The 22,342-nt window shown below is 39.5% G+C and overlaps 1 protein-coding gene across 1 annotated transcript in view; it reads right to left on the reverse strand.

Annotated features, from left to right (window-relative positions):
* LOC148042155 (callose synthase 5-like) overlaps positions 1–9,255 on the reverse strand; it is a 91,531-nt gene extending 82,276 nt beyond the window's left edge. The window contains exons 1-6 of the mRNA XM_087685764.1: positions 8,866–9,255; positions 8,491–8,723; positions 8,301–8,401; positions 8,027–8,145; positions 7,470–7,554; positions 7,249–7,359 (exon numbers count right to left, since the gene is read on the reverse strand). Coding sequence (XP_087541890.1) covers positions 7,249–7,359; positions 7,470–7,554; positions 8,027–8,145; positions 8,301–8,401; positions 8,491–8,671 — 597 coding nt within the window. The 5' untranslated portion in view covers positions 8,672–8,723; positions 8,866–9,255. The remainder of the gene's footprint in view (positions 1–7,248; positions 7,360–7,469; positions 7,555–8,026; positions 8,146–8,300; positions 8,402–8,490; positions 8,724–8,865) is intronic.
* Between the last annotated feature and the right edge of the window lie 13,087 nt (positions 9,256–22,342).

The raw sequence follows: 22,342 nt of genomic DNA on the forward strand, positions 1-22,342 counted from the left end.
CTCTTAGCCTTCCAATTGCATTGTGCATGACAAGGAGCTAGGTTTGTGGTCTTTAATCAAGCTCACCCTCAACCTCTATACATGTGACTTAAGGCCCACTATCGAGTGTTCCAATTTCAAGATCTTCACATTTTGGCCAAGTCCTAGATACTATGCCAAGAGAATCTGAGAACTTGTGATGGGGATGCACTTTGAATCAAAGTTTGTTCATGCCTCTGGCATTCAGAGTCATGGGCTCGAGCTCTTGATTCTTGCACCTAGCACACTATCAATCTCTCAAATGATGGTTAGTCATTAAGACACAAAGGCACTACTAATGGGACTGCCATAAAGCATCAATACTATAATGAAGAGCCCTTAGGATGGTCTTCCATATTACAGAAGCTTGGCAATTGGCACACGGCCTAGCTATGGCAAGAACTCAATAGCTTGTTCCAAAAGTAGAGGATAAGATGAGACACAAAGGCACTACTTTATGGAAGTAATGAACAATTCTTACCATAATGCAGCCCACACAAAGTTTTTAGAATAGTCATGCCTTTAAACACAAGCAAGAGCTTCACCTATATAAGAGAGAGCTTGCCAAATAACAAGGTGGACAAACCCCAAAGGACTCAATCCTCCATGATTTGAACCCATGTTCAACCTTGGTCTATAGCCTTGGTGCTTACTTCTTGTTTGCCTTGCTTTGTACCATGAGCATGTCCTATTGGCTATATCAACCTGTTAGTAGGATTGTCAACTCATGTGCAAGTTTGTGCATGCCTGATGGGTTGGGCACATTTGTATGTTTTTTAGGCATTTTGTAGTAGTCATTTCATGTGGCTTTTGGCATTTTATGCCAATTGGCCAACATTTAATGTTGCCCAACCAACTGCTGGTTATGGCCTATTTTGGGCCTATTTATTGGGCTCCTCCTCCTCCACACACACAGTCATCGTCATTCTTCAGGTGGACTTCCATTGGAGAGAGGAGCCAATGTCAGTGCCCACATAGCTAGTGACTCACTATTGTACGCGACTATCTCGTCTTCGGTATATGGATTCCATTTCCCAAGCACATCTCTAAGTTCTCTTCTTTGCAATGTTCTTCTATTTTCTTTCTACTTTGTCTTGTATTCAATTTATTTCAGCACTTATCTATGCTTCCATTGCTGTACCACTTCTAACATGGTATCAAATTTCAGGATCTAGGTTCTTGCTGAGTGCTTTTCTGCTGATTATAGGCCGTCTACACTCCTGCTGACCTAGCGACTACTGCCTACTGCCATCGCCTTGTCTCTCATCCTCTAAAGGCTGTGTTTTTCCTCTAGCTGCCTGCATTTTCCCCGTCTGCTGCATTTACTGCAGATCACCTGCATTTAATGCTGTTTACCTTGCATTTTCATTAGCAACTATTGTGTTTTCTACCAATCTTGCTCCTAGAGGCGAGGGACAACATCTTCTCTTTACTTACAATGTTTGTTGGCCATTTTCCTTTTTTTGCAGTTGATTTTTCATGGTCAACTTGTAAACCTTGCGTGTGAACTCTATTTTTGTGCAATCTATGCCGTTTGGTTGGATGTCCTCTCTCTTTGTCTACATTCTCTTCTTTATCTTCTCCTCTTCAAATGGCTCCTCCATGCACTTCTTCAAATGATAAGTTACATAGACCTAACTATCTTACATGGACTAATGCGATGAAAGACTAGTTTGTGTAGAAGCTAATTTAGTACATTGTTAGTGGAGCTATTCCTCAACCTCAGTGTCCTTTTCCTCTTCTCGAGGATTTTGATGAGGACAACCATGAGGAAGCTGTGCTTACATGGGATTCGAACGATGCACGTGCATATTCTGTATTGCTTCAATGTATTTCTAAAGAAGTTCTATTGACGGTTACCTCCTACAAGACATCTCCAAAAATATGGTCAAAGCTTCAGATGTTGTACGAGACAGCCTCCACCATGAGTGCAATGAGGCTTTATGAATAGCTTCAACACGAAGTTTGAGCTAAAGGACACTATTCAATCCTTTCTGCTCTGTGTTACACAGGTACAGGACTAGCTTCAACACATGCAATTTGCCCTTCCGGAGGCGTATCTCGTGGGAACGGTACTCTATAAGCTCCCCCTCAGAGTTTGATGGAGTGACAAATGCTTTGAGGACGTAGATACCATCTACACCTGTGAGCTTCGCACATGTCCAAAATGTTGCGCTTGAGCATCAAGCATCTTTGCATTTACAAGAAAGGCTTCCATCTCATTATGAAGGTTCCAATGAGGCCTTTACAGCTTTAGAGAGGGAGGGGTGACAAGAAGAAGAAGAAGTTGAAGGCCCAATGTTATCATTATGGCAAGAAGAGACACTTGTGGAAAAACTACAAGGAGTTAGCAGCCTCACAAAAGAAGGAGAAGAAGAAGCAAGATGCGAACTCCTCTGCTGAGTCATCCTCTTCCTCAGACTTTGACTCCGATCCTCCGGCCAAGGAGAAGTCCAAGGCACAGATAAGATCCACTTCTTCATACCAAGGGAAGGGTTGCTTTCTTGTCCAAGTGATGCGGTCATCCCTCACAACCTCCAATGCTAGAGAGGGAGTATGACAAGGTGGTGAGATGAGGTAGCCGAGCCTCGTCTATACAAGTATAGAGGTGCACATGTTCCACAAAGGAATGTCCCTAACGCATTGAAGTCTGGCAGGTTCAAACCTTGGAGCTGGGCTTGACATCCAAGTTCATGATGAGATGTTTATTTGATAGAGAGTGGGATTGGCTCCTAGTCTTGTGCTCACATGAGGGGACACTTTGATGGTCTAGCCAAAGGCTGAAAATCCATGGTCACATATGTTCAAAGGCATTTTTGACAGTATGGTCTTATATGCTACTACGAGACATTGATGGCAAACACAAAGACATGATATGGTTCTTCTCTATTTTCAAGAGATGGTACAATTAACATCAACATCAGGTTTTCTTAGAGGCACCCTGGTGGTGGCTTGATCACCCACTACTTGGGTATCCATGGCTCTACTCTAGTGTTTCTATGTGGTATTGACTATGATGAGTCATCATCATTGTATAATTGTATTGTGTCAGATCATCCATGATCTGAGGTGTTGGCAAAATTGTCAGCTCATGTGTGAGCTTGTAATACCTAACAAGCTAGGCACATTTGTATATTTTTAAGGTTTTTTATAGTGGTCATTTGATGTGGCTTTTGGCATTTTATGCTAATTGGCCAACATTTAATGCTAGCCAACCAACTATTAGTTATGGCTTATTTAAGGCATATTTATTGGGCTCCTCGTCCTCCACACATATAGTCATCATCATTCTTCAAGTGGATTTCCATTGAAGAGAGGAGCCAGTGCCCATGCCCACACAACTAGTGACTCACTGTTGTACGCGACTGTCTCGTGTTTGGTATATGGATTCCATTTTCCAAACACATCTCTAAGTTCTCTTCTCTACAATGTTCTCTTTTCTTTCTATTCTGTCTTTGTTCAACAGTTTACTTCAACACTTGTCTATGCTTCCATTGCTATACCACTTCTGACACAACCATGCTCACATATCTACCATAGAATTATCACTCTTCTCTTTTTATCCAAGTTTGTCTTCCAAAGATTCACCTCTACTTTGCTTTCAATAAATTGATAGAGTTACTCAAATGTGCCATTGAAGGGTGCAATTCCTAATAGCATCTAGCCAACTCATAGACATACTTTGTTAGTCTCCTCAACTATTCATATTGGTTGATTGTTGTGTGTTAAACCTACATGTGTGGTCAATGGGTTTCTTTCTCTCAAGTTCACAAGACTCACCAATCATCATAATTTTGAGAAAATATGGCTACAAAAATGCAAAAGTAGCTTCAATGCAATTGAGGACGACTTGAATTTAAGTTAAGGGGAATGTCACCACCTATGACCTTGATCCAAGTCCTATCATTTGTTATTTTATTATATAATAGATTATGGTAAATAATCAATGGATATGGATGGATTACTTGTGACTTAGAAACCCCAACAATCTTGAAAAGATGATGGATGGATTGCTTGTTGAGCATGAACTCCAAACATTTCTTAATGAATGGATACCATGGAAAGTATTGATAAGTAGCCCATGATGCACAAGATGAGATATTGATAGATTACAAAGTGGCGAAGTAGCTAAGGATAGATAACATGAACATGCCAAGTAGCAAGTTGCTATAATTAATTGCCTAGGATCTCTATTGAATGAGTTGTATATTCAAATCTTGGGCCTAAGCACGTTTCACAACTATCGATTCAATTCAAATATATAGATTTAACATTCAACATTTGTAAATCCTTTGGGCCTTGCTTGAAAAGTTCTTGTGCATGAAGAGCATTGTGAAAAGCTAAAACTTTCTAGAAAAACTAGATTCTTGTTGAAAAGCCAAAGGTTGAAACTCGTGAGTCTTAAAGCAGGCTATTCAACTCGTGAGTCTTAAAGCACGTTATTCAACCTTAATGCAACAATTCATCCAATCAAGTTGAACGCAACAACCTCTAGCCTTTCTTTACTTTAGATAAAGCTATCCATGGATCACCAAACCAGTTGTGAAAAGCTAAAACTTTCTAGAAAAACTCGATTCAACTCATGAGTCTTAAAGCAAGTTATTCAACCTTAATGCAACAATTCATCCAATCAAGTTGAACGCAACAACCTCTAGCCTTTCTTTACTTTAGATAAAGCTATCCATGGGTCACCAAACCAAGCAACTTCATCTTTTGCCATCACTATCATCAAAAAAAAATATGTCGCTTGTCCTCATCAAACAAAGATATCACTGCTTAGTTTTACCAAGACAAGATGTGTACATTTTCTCCATGTCAATTGCAACTACTCTAGGGCTTTTAGCATCTAAATCTCTTAATCATTATGTCTTGTTCTTCTCCACAATTGATTGTTGAAATTTTGTCTAAAAACTTGACTGACATCTTACTTGAAAGACTTGATGTAGAGATTGTAAGACATGCTTAATATGCCACCCTCAAAAGGTGCCACTAATGATCCATGGTGCTCAAAGTTATCTAGCCCCCATCATGAGGAGAAGCCATGTCAGATGTGTGAGCCCAAACATTGGTTGGACTCTAACTTATACTTAAATGAGATCTACGTGACTCAATAACAAAAAGATGACCTTTGCGAGTAGTAACTCGAGGCACATTGCATCAAGTTGCAAGGCATGGGAGTTTCAAAAGACCCCCTATTTAGAGTCCTAAGGGCCACAAAGGTGGCCATTGGCTAAGGGGTCCCAAGGGAGGCTATGAACTAGGCCAACTTGACTATCTTTGCGGGTTATAAAAGGAAGACCCGCTTAGAGTTCTTCCAGCTAACCTTAAACTCTTCACCAAGATTCTATGTAGATCACCATCTAAGCTTCACAATGAAAACGCACGAGTGGAAAGAGCCATCTCTATATCAATTTGTTTGAAATTGAAGAAATCTCAATTATTCTCTAATTTATTGTGTGCTCTCTATTCTTTGCTCAAATTCTATATGCCCCACCATGTAACTTTAGTCTTTTTCTGAGATCAATCTCTTTCCAAGGAGAGCATGAAAACCATGAAACAAATTTCACCAAGGTTAAAAAGTAAACCATGTTTCACTACTAAATGTCCTTTTGGCAATTAGGAGACAACATCAACAACTATCGGAATGTTAGGTTTGGTTTAAAGGTGTCTAAGTCTTTGACCAAGTCATATTCTTTGATAGGATCCATGGGCTTCTCCAATCAGCTAGGAAATGGGATAACCCCCGCTTTTATCTTCCCTCTTTCCTCTAGAAGTGACAACGTCTACACTTTTTCTACTAATGGAGGTACTTCTACGTCCTCTATCGCTTAGATCTCTAGTCCTGTCTTTGTAACTGTCTCTGTATCCTTCTGTACTACTGGACACTTTGCACTGTATCATTTTGTTCTGCATCATTCTATTTCTCCTTGGGAAGATTGAACTTTATTGTTTTGACAGAGGAAATGTTCTCTTTTAGAACTATGGATTTTCTTTTCTTGGCACGTGTTATTGCGACAACTTCCAAATATTTAGATTCAAAAGATAAAAGGTTTAGCCATTTCACTCCAAAAAAATGTGTAATTCAATGTTAAACACACACACACATGTACACATATATATACATGTATGTATCTTACACATATATATACATGTATGTACCTACATATGTAGGTATGTAGGTGTGTACATACCTACATATGTAGGTACATACATGTATATATATGTGTACATGTGTGTGTGTGTGTGTGTGTGTGTGTGATTCACGTAGAGCCTACCCTATGGTGAAATGCTCTATTTTGAAACAAAATGTTTTGAGACTGATACATTTCAATGTTACCCTAATAAGAAGATAGCCCTTCTCAGCTCTACCTAATTCATAGTTATTCATTCGTATATAATTGACTGTCTCATTTATGAGGATTATAATCTAACAACCAACCCCTACCAAGTTACAATGTGAAAGGCCTATAGTGCATTTAAGCCCTACTCTAAGATCTTGGCACTTAGAAGTTGGCGCTTTGCTCTAGATTTTGGACGGCTTAACCATGCTACTCTAAATTTTGGGCTTGGATGATTGGCTCTCATCTAGATTTAGGTTACATAGCAAATTGTCTTTTTCTCCTATCTTTGCCTATATTCCATACAACTAGGTTATAGCCTCTATTCTTTGCCTACATAAGGGCACCATCTTTATTGTTACTATATGTCAAATGATGTCTGGACAATTTTATTTGAGAAAAGTTGGACGCACTTCCTTTGATATTTGATCTTCAAGGCTCAAATTTGTTGCAATACCAAACCCTTTATCCAATGTCTTAGCCTAGAACAAAGGATTATCTGATAGTTGACAGGTCCATGGTTATAATTTTTAAAAGCTATCTCACTAAGCTCTTCTACAATTCATCTAGTGACAATGGGCCTATGCTTCAAGCACTACAAACAATATTTTAACAACATGTCAAGATTGCAATATGCAACCACTTGCATCCCTTTAATTAAAAGGCAATATCAACAATCACCTAATTTCTGAACAGAACTGGAGATTAAAAGCTATTTCACTAAGCTCTTCTACAATTTATCTAGTAACAATGGGCCTATGCTTCAAGCACTACAAACAATATTTTACCAACATGTTGGGATTGCAATATGCAACCATTTGCATCCCTTTACTTAAAAAGCAATATCAACAATCACCTAATATCTGCACAGAACTGCAAATTAAATTTGTACCTCTTCTTGTTGCATGATAGTTAAGGAGGCACCTCCTTCATCAAGAGGAACAATGTTAAAAGGAGTGTAGATTTGCTTCTTCTCCTCAACATGTTTTCCAGATGCCATAATCTGCATAAGTCAGCAGAGTGAGCAGCACTACCATACTCCTAACTGATCAAATCATCATCGAAGAAAGAGTCAAAAACAACAGCATCCACAACTATGAAAAAGAAAATTACCTCTGGTGCAACTTCACCATTGTTTACTGCACACAAAACCTCAAAAAGCACTCCTGCTGTTGCATATGCTTTTGTCAATTGAGCTCTGTGCAAAGAACACAGAGAAACATAAATCATGCTATGCCTCTTCTTATATGTGCCCTTCAATCATCTGCTTAACCACCCGCAACTAGCATGTAATTACCAGGTAAAGAGAAAAAAAAAATGTATGCAGAACCACCATGTAAAACGTCTCACAGAGGATTGTTCCAGACGGCCATCACATGACAGCAACAACCTGACTTTTGATTTCATACTGAGCAAAATTGAGCATGGCAGGTGTGACCATCGATTAGGTGCATGCATTGAAGTTTCTCTCCATTTGAAGAGCATAAATGGACTCATTTTAGTAGCAATTTTTTAACCACAGATTAACATGAAAGCAAATAGAAATGAAAAATGATTATGATTATGATGGGGTACACACAGGATTTGGTTTTCCATGTATTGCAAACCTATTGAACTCTTCTATTGACAAGAAAAAAGAAGCTGGAACATGTATGATACGAGAGCAGTACCTGTCTTTATGCTCAGATCTGTTTAGCGCTTGAATGTATTGTTCAGAATACTTTTGATAAAACTCTTGCATTATGCTTGGATCGTCTTTCGTTTTGTAGACCTCTGTCTCCTTATCCTCCTTTAGCAGAAATAGACGATTTGTACCTTATTGTCAGCTAAAGAATGAGGAAAATGGAATCTGTGGAGGCATCTTAAAATAATTACTGGGAGTGAATTATCACATTCAGCAATTACAACAGCATTTGGAAGCGAGTAAAGTGTGCAACACAGTACTTTTTCCAATCTCTGGATCAATGCAGTCTTAAATTGGCGAACTCCTCTGCCCTTGGAATGAGGATCCAAACGGTGTGCCTTCTCGAATGCATGAAAGCGGCCTGTGGCAAAGAAACATCCAAGAGTACGATGGGGAAACATCTCAAGGACAGAAGAAGACTAATGACGGTATGTGGCTTTAGGTGCATACACAAATAAGCTACGCGAGGGTTCTCTGGTTCGATCTCATTTGCAACCCGTAGTATGGGCGCAATCTGAGATATATCTGATGGCACGACTTCACTGTCCAAAACGTCCGAGGAGAATAGAGCAGTTGTGTACGATCGTGACAGTCGCCTCCTTTGTGCATTTCTTCCTTCTGCATTCTCCATTGGTGAAGAAGATACGCACCCTTTCGAGCTCTTCCGCACCTGCTACCAACACCTTTGGAAATGCAACGATAGAAAGACGGGAAATGAATGTTGGATTCCAGAGTAATTTGCTAGCCTGCCTTCGAGAGGAAAACTCGAGAAGACTACAAGAGATGGTTTGCCATCATTTTTGCGGATATGAAGCTTGAACTTACAGAATCTGCGATGCGGCTATGACACCAAACGGAGAGAAACAAGCGCAGCGGAAAAGCTCGACTTCATGACTGATGCTGCCGCAGGGCCTCGGATGGCGGAAAAAGGAAGTCGTTTAAAACAGCATGAAAAGGTGCGCTGGCCGGAGGGGGGGGGGGGGGAGGAAAGCAGATGCTTTGGTGACGAGAGGAAGCGAGAAGAAGCAAGATGATGCGTCCACACAGGAGGATGGACCTTCGGAGCTGAACTAGGGTTAGAGAGAGAGAGAGAGAGAGAGAGAGAGAGAGAGAGAGAGAGAGAGAGAGATGTCGATCGCAGCAAGAAATGGCCTGCAGAAGTAGAGCCCGGAGGGAGGGGGTAGAGAGGGAGAGGGAGTGTGTGTTTTTCTTTTAGCTCACTGCTTGCTTCTGTTTTAGTTGTTTTGCTTGGCGGGAGAGCGCGATTGCTTAACGATTTTTGGTAGGCTATCAAATGTGAAATGCCTTATTAACAAAGTTTCAAACATGGACACGACACAAACACAAGCGGGCCCCACCCCTTGCGGCCTTCCAAGTTTCAAACACCTTTTTGCGCTACCACAGTACAACAGCAGCAACCTGAAAGCAAGCACCAGTAGCGGATTCTCTTTTTCTTCATCGACTCAATAGTGCGCGTTCTTCTTGTCCTATGAAAACTGCAAGCCGTAGGCATTGCATGCCTCTAAATGAGTTAAAGGCATTAATATTAATATAAACTAGCATACTATGAATGCTAGGCTGTTTCAATGTAATTTTGTGAGGAAAACGAAGTTGTCATACGAATAAATGTTTATAAGGTAAAATTTCAGTCCTTCTTTGCGGTTTTTGCTCGAATAGTTTATAAATATTTGATAGATGGTAATGATTACTCTTGCATATAAGGCTTTACCATTTATGCTCCTACAAGTAGAGGTATCAATTTGTCCTTTGTTTTGTTCACTTCTTTTTTCATCTTTGATTTTTAACAAAATTCATCCATTAACTTGTGATTTTTTTTAACCTGATGTTAAAAGCTCATATACGTCGTATTATACTGGGTCCTTCGTATCAAACATGGAAACTCTATCAAAAAACAATCAAAAAGGAACATAACTAGAGACAATAAAACTTGTGAATCTATTTCAATGGGCGTAATGTTTTCAATAATAAGTAAAGAATATTTGGAGGCTAGTGCATAAAGAAATCTAACTAGTTGGAACCATTTTAGAGACTTTGCTTCAAAAGCATGGACTAATGTAGGTGTTCAATTCACCATCAAACTAGCTCCGTTTGTTCTACTATTTTGTAACCTTATTACTATTAAATTAAAGAGTATTACAAAGCATGTGACACTATTTAGTTGTTTCTACGACCTAGACGTTGAAAATGAAGGCTAGTGAAAGGTGAGTTAGAGAGTAGGCTATATAGATAAATTGTGGATGATATCAACTACTTTTCGTGTCTTGGCTACACTTCCAAGGCCTTGTTAGTGGTTTGTAGGGGAAAAATCATTTTTCTCAAAGAACACAAAATTATTTCAAACTTCAAGAATGCAATAACCTTTAGTTCTTTGCTTTCTTTTACTTCTTACATTTTTTAAAAACTAATAATCACATGTCCAAGATTTGATTGTTTTCCTTTCATACATTTCTTAATTAGTAAGCATAAATGTTAAGACCCTTTCTCTTCAAACTTTTTAACATAGAATTTATATCTCTCACTCTCCAATGCACTATAGAGAATTCATTTACTCATGTCTGTTTATAGATTGTGCCTCTCATGTCAGTTTACACAAACCCCATGTTTGTATACCTTTTTAAAACGTTTGATGCTTGCCAAAAAGTGTGTATGCCACTACTGTTGTAGTATCACCTTTTCTTTTTGGTGGATCCTTATGACCTTTACTAAAATGTAGCTCTCAATATTTTTTTGAAAACCACCACATTTCACCAGTAGGTTTTTAAAAGACTCATCATGTCTCTCACACATTATTCACTAAACCAATTTACTTTTTTTCACCTCTCCATGATTTTAATGTAGCCTAGTGCAATTTTTGTTAACTTGTTTGTCTGGACTTTAAACTCTTTTTGTTACTTATCTCACTAGTTATTTGAACTTTTTGGCCATGCATATGTATTGATGTGGTATGAGGCATTTGAGATACAGGTAATTTGATTGGATGTTTCACTTCCAAATAAAAGTGGACACACACTTCAAGAATTTGCATTGTTTGTAAATCAATAATTTCTTAGCAAAATGAAGCCTTCACCTTGAGATTAGGCTACTATAGTATCGACTCAATTGCACATCAAGCAACAAAAAGGTTGTTTGATACGATGATTCCTAGCTATCTTCTCATGCTCACTGCCCAAAGAGTGAAACAATAACTTGGGCAACTAATGTCGCTCATGAGAAAAACATGAAATTCTTCATGTTATAAAACACATCCAACAAGTGTATTGAGTGACTAGTTTAGCAAGTTACAAATATCGAAGGTTTATGAGAGGTTTAATTCTTCCTCGCACAATGTCACCCTTGTTGAAAACACAACCATAGAAGCAAGCAAGCTTCAATGCTCAAATACATGTGAATAATTATTCAACTTCATATTAAAAAGTAACTATGTTACTTTTTGCAATGTTTCTTAAATAATCCAGTTTGAAGCAACTATTCCGTTCATTAAGATAAGAGTGTCTTTATCACACAAGTGAAAACCATTTGAAGGAGGAGCATGTAGGCATCTTAATTAAAAAGTAAACTTGACTTGTTTTAGGCTTTTGAAGAAGAAAGCCTACATATACAAGGTTGATTTTAAGCACCTCTCTAGATATTAAGGTTTTAGCACGTGTTGCTCATCTGTTTTATGACGTGAATATCAATTATTTAACCTAAATCTTTGTGTATAAAAGTCTAGAAACTACTTGCATTGCATAAATATATCAAGTCCGTAATGAATGCATTAGGCAACAACTATGACTACCAAAATGTTACATGTGTATACATTTGGGTGGTTCTTTTGAATGAACTATGTTGAAGTGCAGAGTGCTCCTATGTAAGACCCTATTGGCTTCTTTTGAATGAACTATGTGGAAGTACACATTACTCCTGTGTAAAGGACTTGACTTCTCATCATTTTTTATATTTTTAATGCCACAATAACATAAATATATTTGCAAATAAACACAACCTCTTGACCAATTATTTGCTAAATTGTGAGTTCGGTAGCAACCACAAAAACTTGACCAAACTATGATTTGTGGGTGCCAATGCTAAGCTTCAAATGTCTCAATGGGTAGACTTGTCTTTAATAAAAGCCGTACTACAAGTTTGAGCTTAAAAGACAAACATATGTCTCTCTCTTGAAAAAAAAAAGGGGGGGAACATTTGGAATGAACATATTTATGAAGCTTTTGTGACTTAGATATTCTACAAGGAGCATTAAAAAGTGATGAATGCCATAAATACCCAAAGTACTTGTTCAAATTTATTCATGTAGATGTGTTATTGAGTCTTAAGTTCAACGAGGAAGCACAAGAAAGCAATGAGCTAGCTCCTTTGAGTTTGAATGTCTCCTGGTAAAAGTTTGTGAGCAACAATATCTTTACAATGTTCACATGTTGTCATGAGCCGCCACCCTTTGCAAAAAACATTCACATGTATTCACATTATCCAAGTGACAATAATTGTTTCTCACACCCACTTATTCTATCTACTAGGTGCATTAGAGGATCTAGATTAATATGTAGAGCAACTACTCATAAAATGGAGGTGCTTTCACCTTACAACATTTACATTTGAGATATCTTGACAAGTGCAATAGTGTATGGTAGATCTTCATGATGGAAAGGCCGTATGGTAAAGGTTCAAAAGTTGAAACATGCAACCCCTTTAAAAGAAAGCCACATAAGTTGCTCTTCAATGTAACGAAGTTATCTTAAGTTAGCCATTTTGAAAATATTAATGTAAGGGAAACAATTATTATTCTAATATCAACATTTATTCACATTATCTTGAGTTCAGTAGTAATGAAAAAAATATTTAGCATTATCTAGAAATACATTCACATTGCATATAAAAACAATCTAGAAAAGTTGTTTTAAATAATGTGTGTTGATATTAGATTAAAGGAAATGAATTATGATAATATTTACACCACCATTTAGGTATACTTTAGGAAACAACCCTCACACTCTAGATAGACTTCTCTTAAATAACTATGTAAGCCCTATCACTCCTCCTAAAATCTTTCAAAATAGTTAACATTTTGCCAAGGCATTCTTATTTTTCAAAAAAGCCTATCATTGTGGAGTTTCCACATCCATCAAATCACCACAATCCTAAAGACATTCCTAACCTTCACTGTCTCTTTATCCTTTGCACCTCTCTTTGCAAAAAGGACTAGTTTGCACTCTAGCTTTTTTACAAAGCCCCTTCACTAGATCCAATCCTAAACCTAGCACCACGTATTTTTTACCTCATTACACTACAAGATACATGCCACATAGCGACGTCTAAATCAATGCAAATATTCATAAAAAAATTTGTTCCCCGTTATCGCTAAAAGCGTCAGTATAGACTTCTCTACAAATCGGTCGCAATTAGCATCACTATTTGCATCACAATTAGCATCGCTATTAACATTGATCGACACGTGCATGTAAATTAGTGTTGATTGCAATGGGAAAAAAAATTTGGTGGCTGGGCAGCTTGCTACCGTACCCCCCCCCCCCCCAGTACCATATGCTAAATAATATTCTATAAAGCAATTACATCTTGAATACATAATCATCATCAAGACAAGTGCATCATGAGATGCTTGATAAAAAGTATCATTAATTTAATATTCAAATGAGTACAAGACTGATGATGACAATGCTACAATCATTCGACTTTGAATTATCATATGCTTTCCCCTTGCCTTTCTCATTGCACATTTTATGGCACTACAGCCTAATATAACCCTATTGCCCACAATAAATCCAAGATTTTCCACTATTTGGAACCATGGAGAAGAGAGTCCAAAACAAACATGAAAATGTATCTATAAATATCGCAAAATGTGATTTTATACAAAGGGTAAGAAATATATCTAAGAAATGCTACTACATGAAATAAGCTTGTATGGATCACATGACCAAAAAAGGAAATGATGTGCACTCTATGAATCCAAGCGCATGCTATAGCTCCTCGCCATTTGAAATCTCGTCTCGATACAATGGAGCATCGAACAGACTCTACAATATAAACAAGTAGACATTAATCCACAATACATAATGCATCACAATAAACTAATGATTACAAATAAGAAATAGGATTGACTTATTGGGCCAACACATGCATACAATCTTGTTAACAATCAGAGACAGAGACAAGAGTGAAGAAGCAACAGTCAGAGCAGAGTGCTCTCTTACTTTCATTATCATTCCACACACTACTTAGTGAATGTACAACCTAAGGTCACAAAGGACCATTCACACCAAAGCAGTTAAGTCCTAAGCACCAACTTATTTAATGTTCGTATAGTGTGGTACAGCTGGACAACTTAAGTGTCGAGTATGGTCATACCAAAGATAGTAGATCTAGCTTGAAGTCTTAACACTCCCCCTCAAGCTCAAGACAGCATCTGCACACCAAGCAGCTGTCTAAAAACACTGAACTTAGCTTTACCCAAGGACTTGGTAAAGATATCTGCAACCTGCTCATCAGTCTTTACATGCATGAGATCAACTCTCCCTGCAAGAACCATCTCTCTGATGAAGTGGTAGTGTACCTCTATGTGTTTTGTCATGGCATGGTATACTGGATTCGTTGCTAGGAGTACACTATTGAGATTGTCGCATAATAAGGTCACTGGAGCATCCACCTGAATATCCAAATCAGCCATAAGCTTGAGCAGCCATGAAATCTCGCATGCTGCCAATGCAGCATCCCTGTACTCTGCCTCAGTACTAGACAATGCAACCGTTGGTTGCTTCTTGCTGCTCCAGTTGATCATGCCACTTCCAAAGCCAAAAGCATATCCACTCGTAGATCTACGATCATATGAGCATCTTTCCCAATCTGCATCCGTGTATCCAATGAGTTTCAAGGGCTTATCTCTCACATAGAACAGCCCATAATCTACAGTGGACTTAACACATCTCAGAATCTCCCTAACAGCATCCAAATGTGGCTTCCTGGGCTTCTGCATAAACTGACTTATGAGCCCAACTACATAACTCAAGTCTGGCCTGGTGATGGTCAAGTAGATCAGACTTCCAACCATCTGCCTCTACATAGTCACATCCTGAATTTCAGCTCCAGTGCTAATGTCCAGCTTGACATTCTGATCAAGAGGTGTATCCAATGGTTTAAATCAGCCATGCCATATTTCTTCAACATTTCCATGGCATAATGTTTATGCATCAGCCATAAACCATTTTCAGCCTTGATCACTTCAATACCCAAAAAGTACTTCAATTCACCTAGATCTTTCATGTCAAATTCAGATTTCAGCATCTGCATAACATGTTGTATCCCCAAATCATTATCACATGTGATTATCAGGTCATCAACATAGATAACCAGCACTACCAAGCCTTTGTCTGTCTTTTTCGTAAACAGACTGTGATCAGCCCTACCAACAGCAAATCCCAAGCTCTGTAAGTAATTACTGATCCTTGCATGCCAGGCTCTCGGAGCCTGCTTCAGCCCATACAATACTTTTTTCAGCTTACATAGATAATGCTGAAAATCAGGGTGAACATACCCTTCAGGCTGAACCATATAAACATCCTCTGCTAAGTTACCATTAAGAAATGCATTTCTAACGTCCATCTGTTGCAATTTCCAGCCTTTAGCAGCAACCAAAGCAATCACAATGCGTATGGTTGCCATCTTGGCAACAGGGCTAAACGTTTCCTCATAATCAAGTCCATATTGTTGGGCATACCCCTTAGCAACCAGCCTGGCTTTGTACCTTTCCACGCTGCCATCCGACTTGCATTTGATTTTGTAGACCCATTTGCAGCCAATAGTCTTTTTCCCTTCAGAAAGTGGTACAAGATCCCATGTCTTATTTTCAGCCAAGGCATTCATTTCTTCATCCATAATTGCACACCAGTTCTCATCTTTCACTGCTTTAGCATATGTACCTGGTTCTTTAATATCGATCACTTTTGTCATGTAAGCATAATACTTTGTAGAATAGCCACTGTACATCAACCTGTCAACAGGGTATTTGACCCTCTGTGAGTGTCTAGCCTGTGGTGCACTGCTCGATTCCCCTCTCTCATGAGGCGGAATGTACCTGCTCTGCCTTGTGCCATGCGTATAGACAGTCGGAATACTGAGTTCATTGTCTAAAGTGTTAGCAGACTCATATCCAGAAGTCATTCTACCATGTGTCATCATACCAGATGCATCCTCAATAGCTTTCTCTTTTCCTTTGTTGTCCAAGACATCATATCTTTCTCTCACTGACATACTGGTGTTAGTGGACGGTAAGCTCCTCAATCTCCCTGTCCATGGGGATACTATCTGACCACTAGGACCTGTCATAGCAGTGCTCTGCTATGAATCAATTGTAGATACATGAGTAGAAGGCATATCCGATGGCACTGCAGCTGGTGATACATACCAAGAGCCCATCTCATCAAAGATAACATCCTTGATCACCAAAGTCTCCCTGGTAGAGGGATCATAGCATTTGTATGCCTTCTTCTCCTGCAAATATCCAATGAAAACACATTTATGCGCTTTTGGATCCAGCTTCTTTCTTTTCTCATCTGGAATGTGCACATAAGCAAGACAACCAAAGACTTTCATGTGAGTTACATCCGGCTTATAGCCATACAGCTTCTCAAATGGTGTCATCTCATGAATACCAACAGTGGGAGTCTGATTCAAGATATACATGGCTGTCATAACAGCCTCAACCCAATAATAGAGTGGCATCTTCTTCTCATTCATCATGGCACGAGCAGCTTCCATCAAGACCCTGTTCTTTCTTTCAACTACCCCATTCTGCTGAGGAGTGTAGCTGCAGGTAAGCTGCTTGCGTATGCCATTTTCAGCCAAAAATTTGTCAAACTCATTTGACACATACTCCCCACCGCTATCTGATCTCAAGCAAGAGATATAGCAGTTAAATTCCTTTTCAACCTGCTTTTTAAACTGCTGAAAAACAGCAAACACCTCATCCTTTGTTTTCAGGATATACACCCCAAGTATAACGACTGTAATCATCAATGAATGTCACATAATACTTCGAGCCTCCCATAGATGCATTATGGGCTGGTCCTTAAACATCAGAGTGCACTAACTGCAATGGACGTGTACTCAGCGTTACATGTCTAACAAATGGCAACCTGGATTGCTTATCAAACTGGCAAGCATCGCATACATGACCAATATCTGAGTATTGGAACTTGGGTAAACCTGTAACGAGCTATTTTTTCTGCATAATTTGCAGCCTTTGCAAATTTACATGCCCCATTCTCTTGTGCCAAATTTCCAAATCTCTGATAGTGCCAGAACCATGGGCAAACATAGCTAAATTCAGCTCTGGCAAGGTAGCATCAAGAGTAAACATTCTGCCATTCCTGTTCGCGAGCTATCAACTTGCATCCATTTTCAAACTCTTCAATAAAGCAGCCATGCTTATTGAATCTAACTTGCAAGTTCTGCTCCATCATCTGATCGACAGATAGTAAGTTCTTCGTAATCGATGGAACATGCAGTACATCATGCAAATTTTGCTTTCTGCCATCATGAACCACAAGAGATACTTTGCCTTTATGTTCAATGCTATGCTGCGTGTCATCACCTGTACAGGCATAGCCATGTTTTTTAGCCACCATATCAGTGAACCAATCACCGTGAGGGATCATGTGATTTGATGCCCCTAAATCAATATACCAAACTACATCATCAGTGGGTTTTTCAGTAGCCTTGTCTTTTACATACTGCATGGCAAACAGTCTATCACCTGAGAAATTATCTCCCTGACTAGACGTAGCAAAATGTCCATGCTATTTGCCCTTCTCATTGCCCTGCTTCTTCCAACAGTCCTTGGCAATATGCCCATACTTCCTGCAGTAGTGACAATCCTTATCCCTATTGGGATTGTCAAATGGGCGCTGCTGGTGCCAGGAGCCTCTGTCTCTAGGGCTAGATCTCCCCCTGCCTCTAAAGTTTCCACCACCTTTTGTATTTGATACCTATTGGTTGTTATTGCCATAGGATGCATTCTATTGGCCTCCTCTGCCAGATCCATAGCCTCTACCACAGTTGGCATGGCCACGTTGATTGGAATAGAAAATTGCATTCTTGTTTTTAGAACTGCTTGACCCTGTAGCCAAGCCAAGTTTAACCTCCTCATGGATAAGCAACACAACCAGCTCATTAAAATCAAGCATTTCAGGCCTCACAAACACAGAAGTGTCAAATGACTTATACTCAGGCCCCAAGCCATTCAAAGTCACAGCAATCATGTCTTCATCTTTAACCTGTGAACCAACATATGCCAGCTGATCTGCAATGGTCTTAACCTCTGTGACATAATCCTGTATAGATCTACTCTTTCTCTCCATGTTGTTGAACTTCTGCTTCAACTGTATCTTTCTGGCACTTGTGGTTGTGCCATAGTACCTGACCAAAATGTCCCATGCATTCTTAGGAGAGCTGCAGTTCATTATCAGCATTACCATGGCATCTGAGATACATAAAGAGAGCCAGTGCAAGACTCTACGAGCTCTTTCTGTCCAAGCTCGGTGTATCGTCTCTGATCAGCTGTAGGTCGATCTGGGAGCTCAGGTTCAGCTTCCGCTCCAGTCACCAACTCCGAGTAGCCTTTCCCTATTAAGAAGTTCTCCATGCGGAACTTCCATATGGCATAATTGTTACTATCAAGCTTTTCCCCCACTATCTGGGTTATGTTGTCAGTCCTCTTTGCATTAGCCGTGTCGTATGCTATGTCTGACTACCTACAAGCCAAAATCTTCATGACAATTCAGTTTCAACCTGCAATTGTTTATGACAGTTTTCAGCAATCCCTGTGCTTAGAAAATCAGTATTTCAACTTGAAAACAATGGTACATTCACCTCCTGACACTTGGCAATCACCTAGGTATTGTAGCCTGCATGTACGGACTGCATTCAATGCAAAACTAGCATGTATTTGGGAAACTTGTTCATGTACAGACAAGCAGTCTATAGGCTGAAAATGACAGTAACCAACAGCTCTTCTTTGAGCTCAACACATAGGATACATGCCCCAAGAACACTTACAATAGTTCAGAGTTTTATCTCTGCATATGGAGTTCCAGACATGTTAGTCTGACACTGTATACATCATGTACTGCAACTACAAGAGCAAGGTACACTTGCTGTAAATTTCAGCCAAGCAAAGATAGTCAATGACAGTGTATTTTAGTCCATCAAACTCTTCAAAATGTCACAGACATATGCCACCATACATGGGAACCAATACATGAACCTGTCACACCGATGAGTGTCATGTCTTCAGGAGCAATGTCAAACAATGATAGTGTATTTTAGTCCACCAAACTCTTCAAAATGTCACAAACATATGCCACCATACATGGGAACCAATACATGAACCTGTCAACACCGATGAGTGTCCTGCATTCAGGAGCAATGTCAGACAATGCAGTCACTGTTCATGACCAACCAATAGAGTGCCAAAGTATTTGTTTTCTGATCCAAATTTCAGTTTCCAAGAGCATCCAATGCTCATACCAATCCACAACCAATTTAGTAGACATATCCCATGTCATACATGTCATCAAGGCCGACAAAAAACATGCAATCTTCCAAGATAGATAAGTGCTTTCTGTAAACTATGAATGACCGTTTTCAGCGTGTCAAGAGCTCACAAATCTGAGTGATTTCATCAAGAAAATACACCTTCCAAGCATGACATTCAATACATATGTCTTCCTGAGCATATGTATGCTATATCAAGTCCTTCCAGGCATGTCAGAGAGCTCCCAAGCTTATGTCAGAGAAGTATATTTGCTGTGTATTCCCTGTTTGTGGCAGGCCTGGTCTGAATTTCAGATCTGTAGATGACTGTTTTAGCTCTTATCTCAGCTCAAACTTAACCATTGCCATGTCAGACTATCAAGATGTCTTCTCAAGCATGTGTACAAGCTACAAATGGCATAGATGATGCTTATCATGTCCATGAGCAGCCAAGGCAGACCATCAGGCAATCAGGCGCAAACACGCAGTCTGTTAGAATGCCTTCAGTAGCAGATTCTCTTCATAATGATGACCAAGGTCTTCTTCCAGGTGCTCAACCAACCCTCCTCAAAGCTCCAAATAGGTCCTGACACACTCTCCTTCAAGTATAATTAAGATGCATTCAATACATACCTCTGCAGAAACAATGGCAGTCAGTCCTTCTACACAGTAGGTCTTTTTTCTTCAATCTCCAGGTCTTCTTCCATAATGCTATTCTCCGTAGAGCCCCGTCATGGGTGCTCTGATACCATGTTAACAATTAGAGATAGAGACAAGAGTGAAGAAGCAACAGTCAGAGCAGAGTGCTCTCTTACTTTCATTATCATTCCACACACTACTTAGTGAATGTACAACCTAAGGTCACAAAGGACCATTCACACCAAAGCAGTTAAGTCCTAAGTACCGACTTATTTAATGTCCGCATAGTGTGGTACAGCTGGACAACTTAAGTGTCGGGTATGGTCATACCAAAGATAGTAGATTGAGCTTGAAGTCTTAACAAATCTATCAATAAGTACTATGAGATCATGTCTCTCTGCATATAGAGTCTCCAAACCTATAGAATCGCGGTTTGTGATGTAGTACTATAAAGAAAACAAAGTACCATTGTTAAAAATAAAGTTATTAGTATAAGTGATATTCAAATAAGAAAGTGAGAAGAACCAAAAGAAAACTTACAAAGTCCTTCAAATAAGTCCTATGGCTACCATTCCCCAAATGATGCACAACCCTTACCTCCAATTATGCCATCGCTACCTCCCCCTGTTGTCGCCATCATCTTAGAGAGTCTGTGGCCTCCTCCCTGAGTCTTTGCCAATCCTTTGCATCCAACCACTTTGGCTTTGAGGTACCACTCTTGATCACCTTGCGTGTGTCTAATCGTCTACATGACATGTATTCACACATACAATCTATCGTTCACCCAACCAGTAAAAACCTCTTTGCTATCATAGGTACCGGAAACTCCTTGTACAAAGATGCAACTACATAGTCCTTGCTCTTCTCCGGTATATTCTTCCAATGGTCTAAAATGTTGCATCTAAATACTTGTTGGCACAACTCTCTCGTGTGAGCCATCACCCTCCTCCCCTTATCATTCATGATCACAACACCTATTTTCTTATCTACGAGGTATATGTACCCTACTGGGTTATGTCTAAGGTGTGGTCTCTCCCACCTACAACCATGCTCTTGGGCATAACCAAGAGACCCCCGTACATTTGGCGTACCTGTGGAGGTGGTATCTCTCGGAGTAGCACCTATAGGGGTACCACCTATGGATAGGCAAGTAAAATCTTGAGTCACATAAGTAGATGTCCCTACAGGTATGACAAACCTTGGAGGTGACAAGTGTCCACTAGACCAACAAGACGAAAACACTACATCGGTGCCTCCACAACAACCACCTAAGCCACCTTCTCTAAAAACGGTATGAGAGTGAGGACTAGCAATCAATCGTGGGCTCACAACATCTACATCTTCATAGCACCTCCCAAAACCACTAGCTCCATTTGGGGCCAGAAATCTAGAGTGTCGATTATGCTACTGGAGATCGAAGCATTGGAGCATACTGAGGTAGACCTTGTAGAACAGCTAGACGACGACCGCAAGCCATATCTCTAAAGCGGGCCATCTAATTCGGAGACATATGCATAAAGATCTTATGTAACTCCTTATATGTCATTCCTCGACTCATCCTACTCTTTGGGTATTGTCAAAGTAACTCGCACAGTCAAAAAATGATGTTAACATAATCAATATAAGGATTTAGGTAAAGCACAACAACATAACTCTACAAAAAAGTATGCTAATTAAAATGCATATACTAAAGTACCCTTAGAAGCAAATTATCAACAAATTGACCAAGTGGACACAAATACGACCAAGCCTATGGCTCCATGTCAAGCTCTTGGTATAGCTCGCCGTTCAATGGAAGGTCTATACACAAGTCTCCACAGAAAGAGGAGTTCACTTCATTCTCAAAAAATTCATGGCCTCTTGTCTCTTCGTCTACATTACCCATGCCTGTCTTCTCTGCATGTACTAAGTCCTCTTCGCCCTCCACCCCTTGTAACATTGATCCTTCTACCTACATGCTCTCCTTGTCCACGTTGGGGACATTGCCTTCATTATGCACTTGTGCACTCCAAGATGTTGATGGCACAGCATATCACCATGGAGGTTGTCAGGGATTTGGATAGAAGATTATATATTCAATATCTGCACATGTTCACAA

This window comes from Lygodium microphyllum, chromosome 1 (assembly GCF_053477565.2).
Source record: "Lygodium microphyllum isolate KBCC chromosome 1, Lygodium_microphyllum_v1.1.10, whole genome shotgun sequence".
In the NCBI taxonomy this organism is placed as follows: domain Eukaryota; kingdom Viridiplantae; phylum Streptophyta; class Polypodiopsida; order Schizaeales; family Lygodiaceae; genus Lygodium; species Lygodium microphyllum.